The sequence below is a fragment of the Cyprinodon tularosa genome, unplaced genomic scaffold, assembly GCF_016077235.1.
Source record: "Cyprinodon tularosa strain WSP-4 unplaced genomic scaffold, ASM1607723v1 ctg710, whole genome shotgun sequence".
In the NCBI taxonomy this organism is placed as follows: Eukaryota; Metazoa; Chordata; class Actinopteri; order Cyprinodontiformes; family Cyprinodontidae; genus Cyprinodon; species Cyprinodon tularosa.
The window spans coordinates 166,383-188,017 of NW_024039464.1; the positions used below are offsets into that span (position 1 = coordinate 166,383).

The following is a 21,635-nucleotide window of genomic DNA, read 5'->3' on the forward strand; positions in this document are numbered from 1 at the left end:
TAGAACCTTTCCTCCTCTGCAGTTCAGGATTTAAAAAAACACATTCATGTGAATTCTCTGCAGGGTTGAGTTTAAGAATAACTACCTCAGTAACAGTCTCAATTCACAGGGAAAAAGGACATAAATCCTTTTTACAACAAGGAGGCAAAATATTGTTGAGTTGTCACTTACAGCTGAGTTCTATTCGTATGAAGTCCTTGATGCCCAGATTTTCAAGAAAGAGCCCAGAGGAGGACGTTGTTTTAAACAGAAAAGAGATGTCTGCATTTAGCTCTTCTTGAAAGGTAGGGAAGTGAAGATAGGATGTCTCCTCTTCGAAAAATGCAGCATTCCAGAAGTTTTCTATAAGACAGAAATACAGCTGAAATGTTTTTTTGTTTTCCATGAAGAAAAAGAGCTACAAAACTTATTTAGACCCATGTAGCATATATCACTTTGGAACAAAGCTCATTAAAGAGAAAACTCATTATGAGGGGCTGTATAATGGAAACCATGTAGTAAACAAATGAACCAACTGTTCAGCTAATTAGGTGAGGAAAAAAGGCACAACAGCAGCCATGTTATCTCATTTGTGTTGATTTATCTTTGGGCATTTATTTACTAACTCATTAAATCTAATGGTGAAATTATAATCTGTCATCAGAACTAAAATATAATATCATCTGGTTTCCTTCATATAAAATGTTCTATTAATAACTATTGTTAAACAGTAGAGGGGAGACATATTCCCGATTTCTAAAAAAATAGCTTCTATAATTCGCAACTGCAAATTTAAATTAAATTAAATACAAGATAAGGTCTGGACAGAGGGATTAGTTTAATTTGAGTCATTGTACATTAGTATCAGAGTATTCCTCTTCAGGTTCACCAACCTGGGTACATTTATTTTCAGATAGAAACATGTCTCATATTTGATACCAGCTCTGTGAAAAACAGCGACATACTGAAATGGACCTACGGTCTCCATGACAGCGGAGAGGTCCCACCCTATAGGCAGCTTCTGAACCAGGACGGTGGATGTCACCCAGCACCAATGACCTGACTGGTAGGTTCTCCTTATGGGTGAGGAGGCCTGAGTCATTTGTCCTGAGTTGGAAGAAGTAATCAAAAAAATAAGCACCATGTTTGTAAATAAGGCAAAATAAATAAATATATATATATATATCTTTTCCTACTTTTTTTTTATGGAGTCATTTGTTTTGGAGGATGTGTAGACAGAAATAAAAAGTTTATTTGAGCTGACAATATCTCATGCTTTGTGGAAGTATGCCCTGCACGACATAATCTTGAGTGTTGCTACAAAACATAACACATAAATACGAAGGACTGCATGGCACTGGTACATCTGACGGGATACTGGCAGTAGTAAAATGAAGCAGCTTTTGTCAGAAGGAGATAATCTGTGGTGTGATTGTTGCAGGAATAGAAAACGATCTCTGAAAAACTTGGAATGGTTTCTGTATATATGTCAGGCTGGAAAACAGAGCTGCAGTGAGTAAAAAAAAACTGTACTAAAGTCTCAGTAAAAGAAAATAAAAGACGAATAAAATTGATAAATAGATCTCTAGGGAATTGTCAATTGTCTCGTTCCAGGAATAGAAAATGCTTCAAATCCACAAATGAATTCAAGAAGAAACAGAGGGTTGCTAATATATTTTGTAGGAAAGAGAAATAGCAATCCTCTATTATTGTTTTTTTTTTTTTTTGTCTGATTTACTCAGTTACATTTAATAATAATAATTGAACTCACATTGGAGAAATGTACAGTTGCATTTAACCCATCCCCTTGGGGAGCAGTCGGCCACCATTGTATGGCACCCGGGGAGCAGCGTGGGGTTAAGGTTTTTTTTTAACCCTGTACTTGCAGCTCTCATAACACAAGTACAGTGCTCTAACCCACTGGCCAACACTCCCCCAACTTAGGTAACGTTTCGAAATGTACTGCATCGCACATTTTATTTTATTTACAAAAAAATATGATAAAGTATCATTCATCTCAGATGATTAACATATCTCTTGAGCTGTAGTGGCCTTTTTTTTTTTTTTGAAAGGTGGGAGAGGATTTGCAGCAAAGATCACCAGACCAGTACTCAAACCAAGAATTTCACTCATTAAGGACATGCCTGCTTTGAACAACGACGTACCACAGAGACACACACCTACAGTTTGTTTAAATAAGCCTTCTTCATCTGAATAATAATTCTCATGAATTATGCTCTGTAAGGATCAGCCCTTTGCGGATGACCCCGGAAAAACCAGCAAACATTTCCATCCTGCAGAGGAAAGGGTTAAACCACCCTCTCCAGGAAGCACCTACCCTAACTTTGCTGCACCTGCCCCGTAAAAAACATGCCCACTTTTTCAAATCTGTGAGCAGTGATGTGAGGCAGAGCGTGACAATTTCTGCTTAAAATTGAAGTGGCTCTTCTAGCAGCTAATCTGCACAATGACAATGACTTTAGCTACTGTCTAAGTAAAAGAAAGGTGTTTTTCCACCTAAATGCCAGAAGTAGGGTAATACAGCTATGTCAATAGATGGGTGCCACTGGCACCCACACAATGAGCCGTTGCCAAGATCTTTCTTCTGGTTGGAGGGAAATATATAATATTTCATAACAAATAAATTCTCTGTAGAGCCAAAAGGAATATTTCATTAGTTATATGCCTATAGTTGACTGAAAAAGCATGATATAGGATATATAAAATATAATAATTTCTTTAAAAAACACAGTTGCACTAGGTAACCTTTAGACAGAGCTTTAGATTAAACATTGAGAGAGATAGTTGTGCAATGATTTACCGCACCATAGGTTGTAATCAGCATCGCAGTTGCAGTAGAAACTTGAATCGAGGCAGTTATCCTTCAGACCACACATGCATTGCCGGCTCCCAGGCAAAGCTCCACCCCAGTAGTTCTGGATCTCACCCGAGGCTGGGCCACCCACCCACCAGCTTAAGGGAGCACCATCTTAAATACAAACAAAAAGCAAATCACTGTTTCACCTGTAAAAAAATAAGGAATTTACATTTCATTAAGAAACATGGATAGGATGGTAAACAAATCCCTTTAAGATGCAGAAAGGATGTGACATTGTTACAGAAAAGGATTCTAAGTACAAAAGATGAATGGGAAAATCAAAGCCGATATGCTGAGAATAAATATGTTAAGAAGATATTGCTGAAGTCTAAGTAACAAACTGCCATCTGGAAAATAGCCCAGTCTGATGCAACAAGCTGCTCTCTCCAAAGAAGCTGTTGTCATCCGGCTTCCTTTTACCATTTCAGCGTGTTTAATGTAAAACCATAAAAAGATATATATACACAGATTTTTTTATGAACAGCTAAAAAGACACAGACATCTTTTTGGTATCAGCTTTGAGCCATTGCTGTGTAAAAAAGATAGTAAAGGTTGTGAACATAAGGATGTAAAATATCTCCAACACCAAATTTTTATTATAGTATCTTTTACTTGTCTTGTAATTAACAGATGGAGCAAATCAACCTCGCCGTTACAACCAAGACACATTTGTCAAACAAGCTACTTTAAATCAGGTTTCTTGTGTGACAACAAATGCAAACCGTTGAGATTTCCACAAAATATATTACATCAGCACCTACCCAGCCTTAAACGAGTATCACTGTTACATTTCAGATTAAACTGAATAGGAAATAAGTGGCTGAGCTCTTAAGACTTATCTTCCCTACATGCACATGCTGATAAGAGGGCATTTGACTATATAAGAAGTTCACAAGATTTGCTACTTTTTAATTCCTTTAAACACCCTTGAGCTGTGTATTTAAGTCCTTATTTGATGAAAGAATAAAAGGCGAAGATTTAATGAACAATGAAGTTCTGTAAAGTGGTGGAGATTATGCACAAGGGAAATTTGATTGTTTTAAATAGCAACTTAACAGACTAAATCAGCAGTTCACACTACTTTGCCCTGGTTTCTTATACAGATCCTGAGATATTGAAAGGCTTACTTTGCAAAGAATTTGCCTTAAGACATTTTCATGGCATTTCCTCTCCTAACATACCAAGTAAAAAAAGCCAATTTAACACAGTTACTGTTAAATATAGCAAACTCAGATTTTCTAAGTTAAATATTAAATGTCAAAGTTACTTTGGGGTTTTCTTTTCCCTTGCCTCAGCTTACCCAGAGTGTTGAAGAGACGGGATCTCCTGCAATGATACAATAGCTCCTGTTCACAGTGCTCTGACTGACTGATGACGGCCGATAGCTGCTTCTCTTCCGATGTGTAGTGAAAGTTGGCAAAATGTTGGTTTGTTTCAGGGGAGGAATGAACTGTGGTTAAGTCTGTGTTATTATGATGTATGATAATCCATGTCTGGTTCTCTAGTGAAGAGGAAGCAAATAAATAAATAAATAAATTTCCAGACTGACAGACATTTGGAGTTTTAAAGAGAAAAGTTTAATGTTTTTTTTCTTTCTTTTTTTTTACCTGTCATGTTACAGTAAACGAGTTGGGGCTTAACCGGTCCACTGCCATCCACATCTATGTAATACTGCCCCGACGTGTTGCCTTTATGTTTGTAGATCTCACATGATTGCTCATAGTTTGCTACGGAAGAAATATAACAGAATGTTATGAGTATAATGAAACTACAATTTCCTCAGTAGTAGTTACAAGGGGGAAAAAGACATTTGAGAGGGCCAGGGGTTTAATTCTGGCTGGATATTTCACCACTTATCATAGAGGCATTGTAAGTGTATTTTTTGGCATACAGTAAATAGGGAAGAGTGTAAAGCAATCAAAAAGTTCTATCAATCCTCTTTGTTTGTTTAAAAAGCTGAGTTGATGCGTATTTTTATTGTTGTCCTGTTGGACAACAACACTAACTTTGACAGTTAGTATTCACAGTTGGTATGAGATTCTTTGGTTTATGCGAAGCATACCTTCTGTTCTCCAAAAATATTACAGTTTTGTCCTATTGGACAGCAATCCTTTCTTTCTATTTGGATTGGCTGAAATTACAGCCGTGGATATTTTGTCAGATCCAAATGTTTGGTACATAATAAGTCTGTATTTTGAAGGATATTTGTCGAGTTGAAACATCAGAATTTAAGTTTGGTGTGCTGATGCAGGTGGGAGTGAAAACCATGAGATTTAACAAGATGTCCAGTCTCCAGAAAGCAACTTTTTAGTTTGCTAAAATCGTTGTGGGCACAAAAACAAACTCATAGCAACTGTGAAGCATGAGTCTCAATGTGGTAATCTTTGCTGCAGCAACTTACTGTCATAGAACCCAGAATTAAATCATGTCTCAGAAGGAGATGAGGAATACATGAAAATAAAGATAGCACTTGCAAGAGTAAAAGCTCAGATACTGTGGGATGACTTGAAAGATGATGTACATTTTATTTTTATTGTCATTACACTGTCACAAGTACGGAGCAACAAAATTATATATGCAACAAACTACTCATATTCACAGACCTGAAAGTGTGGAATGGCAGAAACTTTTGGCAGATTTATGTTAAAGGCTGAGGGGCATTTACCATGGGGAGGATTTGTTCTGCTACCTTCAGGTGGAGGAGTAAAGCAATATTAATGTTTATCTTTAATGTGAGAAGCCTCACACAGGATCAGGGTCTAGAAAATCTTGAGCATCTCTGCTTACCCACACATCAGCACTTACAGCTTAGTCTCTTACTTTCAGGTCAGAGCTATAAAGTGTCATTTGCAAAAACAAGCTGCCACAAGAGCACTTTCTTTCCCCAGGCTGTTTCTTTGATGAACACAAGGAACACCTCACAGCCAGAGTAGTCATCTACTCTGGCTGTGCAACAAATTAGGCATACTGCACAAACACAAGAGTGTTGCCTGTTTCTCTGTATATCAAGAAAGAAGTCAGTCTTTAAGCAGACACGCGTCTTCTTTATCCTTTATTATTTCCTCAAGTAAGTACATATTTAGCTAATGTTGCCTTAATATGAGTGATGGGAATAGAATGCAAATTTCTTGCTTGTGTAGGCAAACTTAGCCAAAGAATTTTTTTTTTCTATTCAGGCAAATTGCATTAAGAAAGGAGAATTTAGCATTTATCATCAGTGTGACCCTATAGCTAAAACTTTGTCTAGTATTGCAATTTAAATAGAAGCAATTTATTCACCTTAATTTTAGAATAGAGAAATATTATTTTCCTTTGTTCTGGAAATTCACATCGTTTAAATGTGTGTGGACAATTATGAAAAACCAGGTCAAAAGCAGTAAACTAATCACATTGACTTTACTCTATTAGTTCTGCCAAGAGGAGTGGCCAAACCATCAGCGTTTCTTTGCCAGTTGCTTATTGACATGTCTTTTTCATTTGACCCTGTGTGAATTTGACAAAATCCCAAATGGGGTCAAGTTTTCAACAAATTATTGTTTAAAAAAAAAATCAAATTTCTATGAGGTATTTGGTAACCTACGACCAGAACTGTTTCAATTAAATTCAGGTTCTCAGCCTAGTTCGATGTGGCTTTAGGACCGATAAAAGTACACTTGAATTGTACTTTTCCATGTGCAAAAGCCTAAAAAAAAACAGCATGATCCTCTGCTGTGTATTTTTCACTTTATAAATTGTAAGTTGTATATTGTTTTAAAACTGAGAGCCCTTTTTAATAACTATACAGTATTTTTTTTTCTTTTAAACTTGCCCTAATTATACAGTCTTAATTTCTTTACTAAGGGACCACTTCATTGTGATTATTTATTTTCAACAAATAAACATTTAATTCTATTCTCCTCTGATCTTAGCAGTGTGTGTATGTCTTTTCATGCTTTTCAGATACAGTTAAACCATTTCCCTACTTGTTCCATTGGATTATAATAACTTCTGGTAACACCACACTTTGATCTTTGTATTCTGTCTCTGGTTGGCTATTCAGGTCTTCAGCCATATCAAAAGAACAATAGTGTAACTAAAGATATTAGAAAAGTTTGATTGTTCCTGTTCTTTCAATTAAGCAAACCATTTCAGGATATTTTTAGCACTTGAAAGCCTTCGGTACTTCAGTTAAAGATATTAAGCATGATGAAAAGGAAGAAGGATTTAAGAGCTGTGAATTGACACAGTGTTTTACAGGGCACTTTGAAGAGAGAAGTGGGAGAAAATTATGACTTTCATCTACAGCAGGATGCCGACCCTTTGTTCTCTCTTCCGCTATCCCCCAGTGGAAAGGTGACATTTTATTTCTGCATTATGTATTACCAAGGATGCTATTCTGCTAAGAATGAGCATATGAAATTTGGGGCAAATTTATCTAAAAGTCTCTGAAGACCTGCAGGTAATGTATCACTTTCAGTAAATATAAGTAGGTTTCCAAAAGCTTATTTGATAGTACTACATTTCCCAATTTACCCTAAAACCACAAATACAGTTCTAAATAAAACTCTAAAGCACTCTTCAGTTAAAAACTCTTTTGTGGCATTAAGCAGAATATTACTTATATAAAGCAACAACACAAATTTGACTATCTACAGATGACAACAACACCAACATAAAAAAATCTATGAGACTTTTAAATCAAACAGGATTGTAATTTACAAAGCTTAATGACGTATCAGCAATCTGTCTGGTCTATTCCCGAATGATCCTGAGCCTGTTTTGGTTTCTAAATGGCATAAGAAAAAATACATGAGGATATTGACTGTTGAGAGACAATCTGGCTAATTTCAATAAAAACATGGCTGGAATAGTAAGCCTATTTCTGTACATTGTATAATATACAAGCGAGATTTTTTTATTCCCCATAGTTGTTTAGTATATTTTAAAGTAAAATTAAGATTGAAAAAGTGGAGAAAAAAAAAGATTTTATTGCAATTTAGTATATATTCTCGTTATAATGTGCTTTAAATTGAAAATAATTTCAGATTATAAACAGAATACAAAAACATGGAAATTAAAACCTTATAAATGTCAGACAGTGCCCTGCAAAGGTTAAACTTTTCCACATTTTGTCACTCATATATGTAACTAGAAAAAGCTGTTTCAGAGAAACAGCATGTTGGAATGCCTTTTTCTGCTGAGTGAAGGAAGAAAAAATAGCTAAAGAAACAGAATAAAGGGGGAAAAAAGAAACATAGTCTGGAGAATATATGAAAATGCAATATGAAGTAATCAGAAACTTCAAACTGCAGAAACAGTTGAATCATCGAAAAATTTTGTAGGGCAGAATCATTTAGCAGAATTATGGCAGAAGCACACTCATCTTAAAAGCAGAACATTTCCTGAAGTTTGATGAACCAGAAAAAAAATCAAAAAGTATCCGTTTACTTGGAAGTTGACAAAAGTTGAACTGAACTTTTTTTTTATATATATAGACAGTCCTTTGTAAAAGCAAGAGAAAAATTAGCAAAATGTAAAGGATGTGTAAAACTTTGTGTTGAACTATCATCAATACATCAAAAACTTAACAATATACAGAAACCTTTATAGATCACAGGAATCAGTTGCCATTGAACAACTGTGCCAAGTTTCAGGTATCTACAAAAAAGTATGTGGCCATGGTGACGATGTAAAAAAGGAGAATTTTTAAAGGTTTTAGCTTGAAAATTGACTGTTTTGAGGCCCCAGAACAACATGCATGGCTAAACCAAAAATGATGTATAAAAAATTCATTCAATATGAGCATTAGACATGTGTGAAAATGATCTGTGCCAAGTTTCATGTTTGTACATCAAACGGTGTGTGAGAGGCAGCGATGTGTTGTTTAGCCACTGTCTTTATCGCATGTACAATCATGTGCCGAACAAATGCCTATAACTGTGGCTTAACTCATATCAATTTCTTTGTTGCGCCACTTAATTCATGGATAATGGATAAAAGTTTGTGTCAAACTATGTTTAATAAATCAAAAACCATAATAGATACAGAAATAATGTTTAGGCCATAGAAATCATCAGGCTTTGATGAACAAATATTAAAACTTTTATGTTTCTACCAAAAACAATGTTGCCACGGTGACAATGTAAAAATGTGGAAAGATTTCTGAGGCTTTTTCTCAGAATCAACATTTTCATGTGTTTCTGAACAAGCTAGCTAAACAGCTAAACTATAAATAATATTAAAAAAAATCTTTCAATATCAGTGCTAGAAGGGTCTGAAGATATTCTATACCAAGTTTCATGTTTGTACATTAAATGGTTGAGAAAAGGCAGCAATACGAAAATGTGTTGTTTTAAATTTTCGTCTGTGATTTTTTTTAAACTCCCCCATTGGATTTCTATTGATGGAGTTTGGACAGCTAGGTAGTCTAGGCCAAACTGTAGGGAAACTGTAAATCACACACAAATAAGGGTTACATTTCCTGAATCCTGGCAATTCCAGGCAACACCTTTCACAGGCAATCTGGTTTAACTCCATGAACAGACAGAAGTCCGAGCCAGGTCAGAGAAACAGTTCAGAACAGGACGGTTCTGAGATCCAGGTGTTAGTAACCCGGTCAGGGGTTCCGATCAGAAAACAGGAACAGACAGATCCAGGGTACCAGGACCTGAACCTGTCTGAGCGTTCAGAGTTCGATGAGTTCAACAGTGAGTTCAGGCAGAAAAGTTCAGATGGAAAACAGGTGAGCTCAGTAGTTAAGAGGCAGAACAAGACGTAACATCAGGAAAACTACAGGACTTTCAACTAGCTCCCTCCACTGAGCCAAAGCAGGATCAGGGCTCGCTCAAGACATGATCAGGAAACACCAAGACAAGACAAAAAACCCTCTCTAACGACTGGCCTCCGAGAATGGGAACATGAACTATGAAAAAATGCAAAGACCTCAAACTCAAACACAGACTAAATGGTCAGCTATCTATCTATCTATCTATCTATCTATCTATCTATCTATCTATCTATCTATCTATCTATCTATCTATCTATCTATCTATATATATATATATATATATATATATATATATATATATATATATATATATATATGAATATCTACAAAATTTGCACATCTAGAGACTAAAATCTTTAGCCAAATGTTCTCTGCAAAAAGTCCATCCATCCATCCATCCATCCATCCATCCATCCATCCATCCATCCATCCATCCATCCATCCATCCATCCGTCCATCCATCCATCCTGCCGCTTGCCCATAGCCTGCTGGATATAGGTACAGTATCTGCCCTACAGTGACCTTGATGGAATAAGCGGGAGAAAATGGATGGATTATCTACAGGTTTTAAAGTGTTTTTCTAAATAAAGCAGGCAGATTTTGCACACTTGTGAGGGAATATGTAATTTTTACAGGGTTACCAGATAATATTAAATTTTAAGAATTCTTACTTTAAACTATCATTTTATGTTATATCATAACATAATCAAGTGTAGTTAAGTGAATTTCTAACAGTGCATAAGACCTTTTCTGTATTTGTTTTGATGCCATACTTACAGCTGTGGCAGGTGGCTCCTCTGTAGCCACTCTTAGAGCAGTTACAGTGGAAGGTGCTCCACGACTGAGTGCATGTTCCTTCATGTTCACAGTGACTCGGGGAACACCTGCAGTGCAGAGAAGAGATAAGTAAACACACGATAAGATTAGCTTATTCTTTTTCAAAAGTCTGCTATAACCAAGGAGGTTTAAAGTTTTGTTTTGAACATCTGCTGTAATGAAGAGGTGAATAAACTATAGCTATAAAAAAACATAAAGTCTTGACAGTCTGTTCAGCCTTAAAACCAGTTGGTTTCTAAGATGTATTTTTTTTTTAAGATGTAACACTTTTCTGTTCATCTGTCGCTGTGATTCAAAGTGCTTCTTCTCTTAAATCTTGAAAAAAATTAAAATGGACAGATTTTTTTTTTAGCAAAGTTGCTGTTCTGTTTTCAGATTTTTGATTGTCTAGAATAATTATTTATAATGTGCTATTTATAATGTGCTAACAATAGGACAATTGATTACAGAGAAACAGGGCAACAAAATCTATTCAACAGATTAATTGTAAAAGCGCATCTAAATACACATGTAATGAACACGTAAATGTATAGAACATGCTTGGGCATTTTCTTACATAAGAGACAACGATTTTGCAAAATTTGACCCTCAAAATTTAAATAACTTGGCAACAGAATGAATAATACTTCTGATTGGTAGGTGATCAAATACTTATGTCAAACAATGAAATGCTTATTAAGTATTTTAAAAAGTCACATAATTTGGTTTTCGGAATTTCTCTTTCTAAATTCTGTCAATCAAAATAAAGGGTACAGATGTTCTTCAACAGTCAGTGATAAAATCTAGAAAAAAAAGATAAGTGTATGATGAAAAATCAAAGACTTCTCTATGGTTTACAGAGGGAAAAACCTACAAAACCAGCAGTTATAAAATACTTGTTCTCCTCCTTCCTACATGCTGGGTGCATCAGTCTGTTCATGCCATCACCATAGAAATGTTGTTGATAGTATCATGCTGTAGAAAGGCTTTTTTAGACCAGGATAGAAGCTTACAATGAATTAAGAATGGAGAGATTGTGAGGATGCTTTCTAGAAGGTCAAAAAGCCTGAACAAATAGGTATTGTTAAAATAAGATGGTTTGAACAAAATGGAAAAAGCCAATTGAATATGTGCTGCAGGACCCGAAATTTTATATTTTTAGGTCTTCATGAGGAGAAATTTTAATCTCTAGGTGTGAAAAGCTGTAAACATCCCCCAAATCACTATTGTTGAAGAAGATGGTTCTACACAATTGTTTCAAGGAGCTGAACACACCTTGCTAGATTGTTCAGATTTTAACAAGGAAAAATGTATTTCCGTTTTTCTTCCACTTCAAAATCATGTGCTACATTTTAATATTAATAATAATAATAATACATTTTATTTAAAAAGGCGCCTTTCTGGACACTCAAGGTCACCGTACAAAAACATAAAAAGTGTCAGAAAAAATAAAAATTTTCTAGGTCTACAGTATCTCATACATGACCAATAAAATACACTTACATTTGAAGTTAAAGGGGTATTACCACTTTTGCAAAGTACTGTGTAGAAACACAGCGAACAGGGATCCCAAACTTCTTAACTTTGTTTTAAGTTTTGCCACCCACCATAACATGTTACTGTACAGGAACAGAAGGCTGCTTATTTCATCCCCTGCAGTGTTGTTTGTGAGCTGTGGTATTAGACCTAATTAGAGGCTGTAGCTTTTAGGAGTCAGATGCAAAGTAATAGTTTATTAAGGTGGGACAGTTGTAATTAATCGAATTTTAGCATACTGCTAATGAACTAATTTGCATTGGTAGTCAATGAGCTTGTCCTCCAACATAGCAATATTCATATATCTTATTGAATTTTTATGCTTTTTAAAATTAGACATTAGACTTAAGAAAAAAAGAAAACTAAAAAATGACATTCTACTGGATAATTTACAAATAATCCAACACAAAAGCTGTTATTTGATGCAGATAATGCACACAAACCTGGAATAGATTAATTAATATTCAAGGTGACACCCCTCGGAGTAACTTTTCTTTCTCAAGCTTAATTTATCATTAAACAAAATGACTGACAGCTTTATTAACTCTAAAACAACTAACTTCAGATTAAAACATTCCTCAGATTAATACCCCCTATTTATCCACAAACATCACTTTTAATATTTATATATTTTTGTAAGTATTCATTTAAGTAAATAATTTTGTCAGATGTTTTATAGTAATAACTTTTGAATTGAAATCTACAAAGATTAAGGATTTAGATATTTCCTCTGGCCTTGTACCTTTGTATCAGCATGGTTTGGTAACCTATTAGTTCTGTAAAAGGCTCTCAAATTTCTAGTCTGTTCATAAGAAATAATGACTTTCTAAGAGAGTGAACTCAGGGGTTGTCAAACCAGTTTCAGAAAATAAAAGGCCCTTACAAAGATTAGTTCCTACATTTGCATTTTCAGTTCCACTGCATAAACAGGGGCTAAAATTGAAATTTATATCACCTGGTTGATTCAACAGTATGAAGAAAAACAAGCCAGGAATTTCACTTTTTGAAGCCAGATTTGTTAACCTCCTATTAAAATAAGTATTTAGAACCATCACTTAGAATAGCTAGAATAGAGACAAACAACCATCCACGCACACACCAAGGAGAATTTAGAGGAGCCAATTAAACAAACAGTCATGTTTTTGGACACGCACAGGGAGAACATGCAAACTCCAGGAATCAAACCCGTAACCTTCTTGCTGCAAGGCAGCAGTGCTACCCACTGCACCACTGAACAGCCAATTTTAGAATATGAAATCAGTCAATTTGTAATTCAAGGCTTCCTGAAACAGAAAACAAGTTATTATTGCCGACAAAAGACCTCATTACAGTATAGTTTGTTTTATTTTTAAGAAAAATGAACCTGAAACAGAATTGATCTTAGTTTGTCTATAATTACTTTGACAGAGGAAATTAAATCTATTCAGTGTCACTGCTAGTCTCTCAGCGAAACTTTAAAACATATCTGTTGTGTGTTTTGTATCTCTTTATTATGGTGTGGATAAGAGACTGACAGTAAGCCCCCAAGCAGGTGTTAAAGAAATTCTAACAACACAAATAACCCCCTTACCCCATCCTACTTATGCAAGCTGCACTTGCTTAAAGTACTCACAGGTATAAATGCTTCCTAAATCCATGAGAGAAGAACATATACAGCTCTCAATAACTAGCTATTTGAACTGATATATAAAGCCTCTACATGTAGATATCTAATCCCAGAAACTCTGAAAATGCATTCCAGCTATGGGGAGATGTGGGTTGCTATTAGATAAAAAAAAAAAAAAAAATTCTTCACATGCTTTGTACTGTATACCAAATGTGTGTTTGCCTAAATCTCCTTCCATTGTGTCAAATACCAAAGCAAACTCTCTAGCTCTGCAAACCTGAAAAGAAAAAAAATGTAGCCTTGGTTTTGTTGTTCCCACATGAGCAAATAGTTTCAAATGCTGTCCTATCGCCAAATAAAATTGGTAGAAACTGAATCTTATTTTACTTGTTTCATGGCCATTCCAGTGAAAAAGAAAAATGCTATTGATTGCTCCACCAACTTACAGTGTAGCCACACATAGCAAAGTAATTAGCCTTGTAACATTTAAAACAACCTGTATTGATCAACTTCTCCGTAAGTTTCAAAAGCTGCCACTTTGACTACATTAAGATAATTTTTGTTCTAACAATGTTTGTTCTCATTCCTGGATCACACATTCAAATCATTGGATGTAAAATGTCAGTGTTTTACCTTCAATTTAAACAGTTTTTTTTTTATTAATTTGATCTGTTTCAAAATACAAATAGGCAGTAGTGGAGGTTCAAGCTGTTATTGAAAAAGAAAAACTTTTAAATAGAAGTATATCATAAAAAATATATTTTACAAATTAAGTCAGCGTATTTACTGAATTTAGAAAGGCAAAATATCACCGAAGTGTATCTAAATGAAAATAATGCACATAAAAACCAATGAAGCAAAACCGTTATTATTGGACATACCCTGGGAGTAGTAGATAAGAAATTAAAAATATTCATAGAAATCTGCTTGACTTAAATTACAAAATCTTATTACAACAATTTTATCATATTTATTTATCTCAACCATTTAAAAAATACCACACAGAAGTAAACTGCTGTAGAAGCAGAACATTAAAAATAAGGAAACGGGATGAAACAAAAAAAACAAAGACTACAATGAAGTAGGCCTAATCCATAAATTTTAAAGAGCCAATAGATAAAACTTTTGTTTACTGCCTGTTTATCAAAAAATAACTCAGAATGAGAAAAAATTGTTCAATATTTCATTTCACAAACCTGTCAATGATGCCACACATATCAATCTGCAGCCCATTGTAGTTTCCCAGCCGTCCATCCTGAACTTTTATTAAGTCCACGGTTTTGCTGTCCAATTTCAAGAGGCGCATACATCCCTGAAACTCTTGAAATGGGTTTCTGCAGTCCAAGCTGACTGCCTGAGCAGGACAACCTAAAGCATACACAGAAATCACTTTTAATAAACATCTGAGCAAGCAAAATGTATAAAACAGTATTCAGCACTAAATGAAAAAGTGGTAAAAACAACTTTGTATTAGAGTTTTAAATTTAAAAGAGATTTTATCTGATGTGACTCAGCATACAAAAAGTAGAATAAAGATATAAAAATAGTTAGTGCTACTCTCAAAGGTAAATATTTTTACGATGAATGTGAGAGCTTCTATCTCTGAGCAGAAGTACACATATACAGTATAATTGATAATTATAAGCATTCAAGAAAGGATTTTATTAGTTTAAACCTTGATAATCTATAGTGCTACTATGCTGATGATACCCAGCTTTACATTACTGTTTTTCCTGATGACTTAGAACTAGTTAAAAACCTTTGAAACTGTATTTTAGATATAAAGTTATGAACAGCAGAGAACTTCTTATAGCTCAATCAAGGCAAGACTGAAGGTTAAATTTGGTCCTCAGGACAAGACAGGTATTATTTTATCAAAATTATAGAATCTCAACCTTCTAAATGTGTGAGAAACTTGGGTGTTCTTTTGAGCTAAATTTTATTCCACATATCAAAATGTCCCAGGCAGGATTTTATCGCCATATAAAATATCGCCAGTTTCCGCTCATTTTTCTTTCTTGGCAGCACATAGATGTTGATCCATGCTTTTATCTCCCTTAGAATATATTAGAGTAACACCCTGCTCTCTAGTTTTCCTAAAAAGTCTGTCTCTAGCGTACAGCTACTAAAGAACACAGCAGGACGAGTTCTGACAAGGATCAGAGGATGGGAACACATTACTCTAGTTTTAAAACCGTTGTTTTGGCTCCTTGTGTTAGGATGGAATTTAAGGTTCTAATAGTGGTTTATAAATGTCTGAATGGCCTTGGGCCTTCTTATTTATCTGAGTTGCTTTTATGTTATGAACCCTGGCGAACCCTGAGGTACCCACATTTTAACTCAAAGTGTGAACTAAAACTCACAGCGAGGTCTTCTTCCATAACTCTGGTCCTTGTCTATGGAACAGTTTACCAGAGAGCCTCAACTTTGCAATCAACCACAAAAGAATATGATATACACTCAGGGATGAAGCTCTATTGAAGTTTTAAAAATTGTAAACAATATTACATTATTATAAAAGGGTGTTGTTACCAAATAATGTTTCATTTAGTTTCAGATTTTTGACTCAAATGTAAATCTGTATGTTTTTTTTTACTTATGTTCTATAAAATCTCTGAGGGATTGTCAGAACCTTTAAATTTAGAGAAAAAATAAATGTTATATTTAAATTGATTTTACTTATTAACTATGATAATCATATGATAACATATGACCCTAGGGATTATTTGCCGTTTAAGCTTTATTTGGCTAAAGTGGCAAATGAAGCTAATTCTGATAATTGTGTACTAAATTGTATTTGATTATCACAAAACACCACAATTAAACACAGTGAGGATTGTGTCATAATGGAAAAAAAAAAAAAAAACTTACAAGGTGCATATGCACACAGTTAAAAGTAACAGTAAACAAAGAAAAAGTTCAAATGAGGTGGAAACTCCAAAAATATATCAATTAAATCAAAATGTGATTTCTGATTTTATCCCGCAGACTGAAAACCCTTTTCCCTGTAAAGTCAAGAGTCAGTGGCCTTCAGCACAACACTGACGCTAGAACCTCATGGAGATAATAAAGGTCTCATGTCCTCATGTTCTCATATTTTTTTCACTTTAATTTTTGGGGTCTTTTTGAATTCAGCCCTCTGTAGCTAGATAATTTTCATTTCCATCAAATGATGTGGCATCTTTTTGTTTCTAACACATCACCCAGTCCATACTAGTATAAATAAACAGCATGTTTTTTTTCCCCATTGAGATCTAATGTGTTTTCAAAGTGTTCCTTTAATTTTTTTGAGCAGTGTATGATGACTGTAGGCTTAACTTTCTTTTTTTCAACATTTGAATGGCAGTTACTAAATGCTTTAAACTACAACAATCACACATTTCTGGCTTTGTTACAGTCAGGCTGGGATCTACACCAAAACAGATGATAATTGTTTTGTATATTTGTGAAGCATTCATTTTGTGGGAAATTAAGGTATAGAAATAGGGTAAATAGTTTAAATCAACATTTTATGAGTAGAAGTTAACAAAATAGGAGTAATGACTACACTCAACTGTAATGCACTGCGTTGGGAGAAAATTGATTAAGAAGATTCCAAAACTTAAAGAAGAGAGAGTAGAGAGATTGGTAACTGATTGACTTTACTTATCAGTGGAGACAGTACTAGAAGATATCTGCAGTGCATACTCAAATTTTATTCAACACACATCAAGTCTATGTCTACAGTTTTTTCATGAAAACACTTTTGTAGCAAACAGGACAATTCAGAAAAAAATTGTTGCCACTCTCTATTAAGTGGACGTATTTTTTAAAACAAGAGAACAAAAATTGCAAATGTATTTACCACTTCTATAGCGGTGGAATATGGCTAAAAATTGCATCATGATTTAAGCCTTTTATGTCAGTTGATGTCAAGAAATAATAGTGGTAGGCATAGATTTTTTTTTTTTATCTAGATTTCACTGTAATCTTAGAATTAATCTAGATTAAAATCGTTTATTTGAATTCTGCCAAAGTGCTTCATGAATCAAAATCAGAATTACTTTATAAATCCCTTGAGGGAAATCTTTTTCGTGCAGTGCAACCGTTTACAGAAGATAAAATAAAAATATAAAAATAAGATTGTAAGTACAAAAAAGATATAGGAATAAGATGAGATAAGATAAGAATAACATAAGATAACAATAAAATAAGATAAGGTTGATATGTGTGTGCTACCTGAATAATAGGTAAAAGTAAGTCTTTAAAAGAGGTTTCTTAAGCCAGGTGACGCATTAGACCAGGGGCCTATCTCCTGTTTACAAAATGCATCACAAACTGCTTGAGAAAGCTTTTCTACTACGATAACTTTTCATGAAAATAAATAATATTCAATAAGATCTATTTGTGTTTAATAAGTGTTTATTCAGATAAATCAGAATCAGAATCAGAAATACTTTAATAATCCCAGAGGGAAATTACTTTTGTTACACGCTCCAGTTACAGTTTTATATAATATATACACACATCCAACTATACAATATAATAAAGAAAAAAAAAAAAAAAGGTTAAAAATAAAAAATAAAAAGAGATAAAATATATACACATATAGCTCTTCTGTAAACATGAATTTTGAACTGTAGGCCCACATAAAAGGTTATGATGGACTTTTTGCTATCAGTAGCGTTGTGTCAGGCAGTCCAAGCTCTATTTCTCCTTGTTCCACCAGTCACTCAGGCATTCATTGTAATGTTGTGTGAGGCTGGAATAGCCGCAAGGGCTGCCGAATAATGTCAAGATGGGGAAAACATCATCCTTTTATCCGAGTTGTGTTAAAGAGGGTTGTTTATGTTAGTAGTCTGTTCATGTTAAGCTAACATTATGTTCTTGAGGTTGCAGTTGTAAGCGTTAACACTGGCATCATCGGAAGAATGTTTCACCAGTTGGATATAACGGAACAAGCATTTCCTGTATTCGTGTATTGTATAAATAAAGAGCTTGGAGACTGGACCTTGGTTTCAGTGTGAGTTACTTATCTGCTGGCAAACACGTTACAATATCATAGTGAAAGTCATCATTAGTAAAAGACCAGCCCCCAAACCCATTTTGAGAATAGCTTAACAGCAATATTTTGTTTATCGCCTGATTAGAGTCTGGTGTTAACATAGTACGTGACACCAATAATAGCCCACCACTAATAACTACAAATTTATATTTTGCTCCATCAATTTAAAATAAGGACTAGAAAAAAAAAAAAAAAGATTTGAATTTTAATTTTATCCTTATAACAATTTAAAGGCAAACTGTAACCTTTGGAAATAAGTCAGCCCTACGACCAACCCAATTTAGCTTGGCCATGAGAGGCTACATGTTTTCCTCTGCCTATATCCCTCAGAATGTCATTCCGTTCTGGATTGGAACTCAGTAAAATTCTAGGAAATATTCTATTGATATTGACGAGGTGTCTATTACACGGTATATTGATATTATTTTATGCCCAGACCAGCCTTAAACACCACACATCAGGCAGCTCTTCAATGCTTGTTCTTACCACCAAAAAAGAGTTGACTTTCTGCTGTTGGAAGTAAAGGGGTCCTGGTGTGAGCAGTTGCTCCCTCGTCTCTGTCCACTGTGATGCTCAAATGATTTTCCTTGGAGTTCAGCTCCACAGAATGCCACTGGCCATCATTCAGACCTGAGCCTGTTTGTACACAGAAATTGGGAATAACTAATAATTATTAACCAAGCCAATTCCTATTAACTTTCTTGATCTTTATATATCATAATATGATATACATTTTATATGACTAAATATATTGAATTTATAGTTACTAGCCATAAAATGAATGAGTATTGTACCTATTTTTAGTTCAATTTATTCTTCCTTAGAGTTTAGTAATTTATGTATTTACTTTTTGCCATTTCAAAGGCAATGAATGTTCAATGGAAAAAAATCATTCACATATGAAAAATGTTAGTGTGCAACACGGTGACATCTGTTCTAGAGGCCTTGCACTCTTGCTTGCTACGCACATCTTGTCAATGTTTTTTTTCTAATATTGTTTTCTTTACATGACAGACCAATACAAAGATCTATAGAGGATGATTGTAAAATAAAATAAAAAGGTTTTCTGTTTTTTTCTTCTTTTTTTCTTCTTTTTTATGTCTAATACGTGTGGTAATATCCAACCCATCACATATGACCCAATTTCTGCTAAAATAATGTGTCCCTAGTGTGTTGGTAGCTAAACTACGTTTAAAGGCTAGGGAAGTTTGTGCAGGGAGATTTATTTTCACAATAGATCCGTTTTTCCGAGTGTTTAAATAAGTCTCCACCTTCAGTGTTTTTGCTGAAGATGTGAACTATTCTTTACATTTTCTGAAGCTGGATTGAAGAGAGCTCTGTGAAATTTTCTAAGTTTGAAATGTCTTATTATGTTAACCTGCTTTTAACTTCACTAGGACTTTCTCCCTGCTGTCTTTCATACCCATGATGATGTTTGTTCTCTAACGTTCTCTAACCAGCTTTTGTGGACTTCCCGAAATAGATGTATTTCTACTGAGATCAAATTACTGATAGGTTGGAGCAATTTCTTGCTCGGGATTTTGTTAATTTATTGAAGCAAATGGGAATGAATGTATGTGCATTCAACAAATTCCTATATTTACAGTGTCTTTTATGCAAGTCATTGCACTTAAATAGCAGCCCTGGTAACAACCATAACTTTTGAACGTGAAAGTCAGAGTAAAGAACTTTATGAAATCAATAAGGGAGAAGGTAAGCACTTTATATGAAAAACTGACTGTTAGTTTGTAGCTTACCTAAAGCCAAACATATATGTGAGATACTATATATAAGTGAGATGAGTAGATCGAGAAGTAAGATAATGAGTAAACATACCAGTGCTTAGCTCTAGGAGAGTATTTCCAGCTCTTCTGATCTGAAGGCGAAGCCTGGCTTCGCTCAGATAAAGGAAGACTGAGCCTTCCTGCTGTTGCAGGCCAAAGGTCAGAAGCAGCCCTGCCTTGTTCCAGGTCCTGAACTGCAATGTTATAGAAACAATCCCCGACAACCATGATGTCAGAACAGGCAGCTGGAGGAAGCTGTGAGAGTCAGTGAACGTCACGGCAACGAAAACTGGCTCATTGCAAGAAAAGGTCATATTGCCCTGTTCAAGGAAGAGAGGAGAGAGAGAGATGGGTTAAAATTACTGTGAAGCAGATGACAAATCATAAATATTCATCAGCTGCAGCAGCTTGATCAGTCTGACTTGATGTCACAGAGGTCTCATCAGCGCCTACTGGAAAAATGACACCTGTTCCACCATATTTGTATCAGCTTCCACAAAAACATGAAGAATCGAGGTTATTTAGCATCAGTGCCCATTTCACACATTCTAAGCTCCTCGCTGCAACAGAAAGAAACAAAAAGCTACAAGTAACTTATGTATCAAATTTCCATAAACTATTATAAAATCTTATGAGTCATGCCTAAAGGGTAAATGCATTCAAGAGAGAACTGCTAATGTGAAATCATTATTTTATTGCCAACAAAATGGTTTAAAAATAATTTTAAAAGCCATCTAGAATAATTTATAAACCCAAATTTTGTTTGTTTCTTCTGTGCTTCTTCTTAGCTTCCTTTGCTTTGGGCTGTGTAAACTCAACAAAGGGGATGTGATGAGACTGCTGACAATAATAAAGGAGAATATAATGGCACTAATGATCCTAATGATGATAGTAACTTTAAAAATAAAAATATGACGTACATGATAAAAAACTCTCATGATGATAATTATGTTGATATAGTGTCCAATGGTATATTGATGATACAGAGATGAAAATGAAATGAAATTGGGAAGTTAAAGTCTAGTTCGTCCATTTATTGAGATAGAACAAGAAAGATTGAGATTTTAAGTGCTTATAGAGAATTTAATGTAAAACACAAAAAATAAGAAAATTTCATTTTCCAACAGTACATAAAGGTTGAACTGTCAACCATCGTATATGACATGGAAATATTGTTTGGTGCAATGTAGTGACAATCTAAAAATTAATTAAAAGATCAAATAAGT

General features: G+C 34.5%; 1 protein-coding gene across 1 annotated transcript in view; it reads right to left on the reverse strand.

Moving 5' to 3' along the window:
• Nucleotides 1-21,635, reverse strand: part of LOC119772506 (contactin-associated protein-like 4) — a 110,852-nt gene that overhangs the window by 42,930 nt on the left and 46,287 nt on the right. The window contains exons 8-16 of the mRNA XM_038268947.1: nt 20,462-20,729; nt 19,112-19,261; nt 14,778-14,949; nt 10,401-10,507; nt 4,465-4,584; nt 4,158-4,358; nt 2,806-2,968; nt 959-1,086; nt 172-342 (exon numbers count right to left, since the gene is read on the reverse strand). Coding sequence (XP_038124875.1) covers nt 172-342; nt 959-1,086; nt 2,806-2,968; nt 4,158-4,358; nt 4,465-4,584; nt 10,401-10,507; nt 14,778-14,949; nt 19,112-19,261; nt 20,462-20,729 — 1,480 coding nt within the window. The remainder of the gene's footprint in view (nt 1-171; nt 343-958; nt 1,087-2,805; nt 2,969-4,157; nt 4,359-4,464; nt 4,585-10,400; nt 10,508-14,777; nt 14,950-19,111; nt 19,262-20,461; nt 20,730-21,635) is intronic.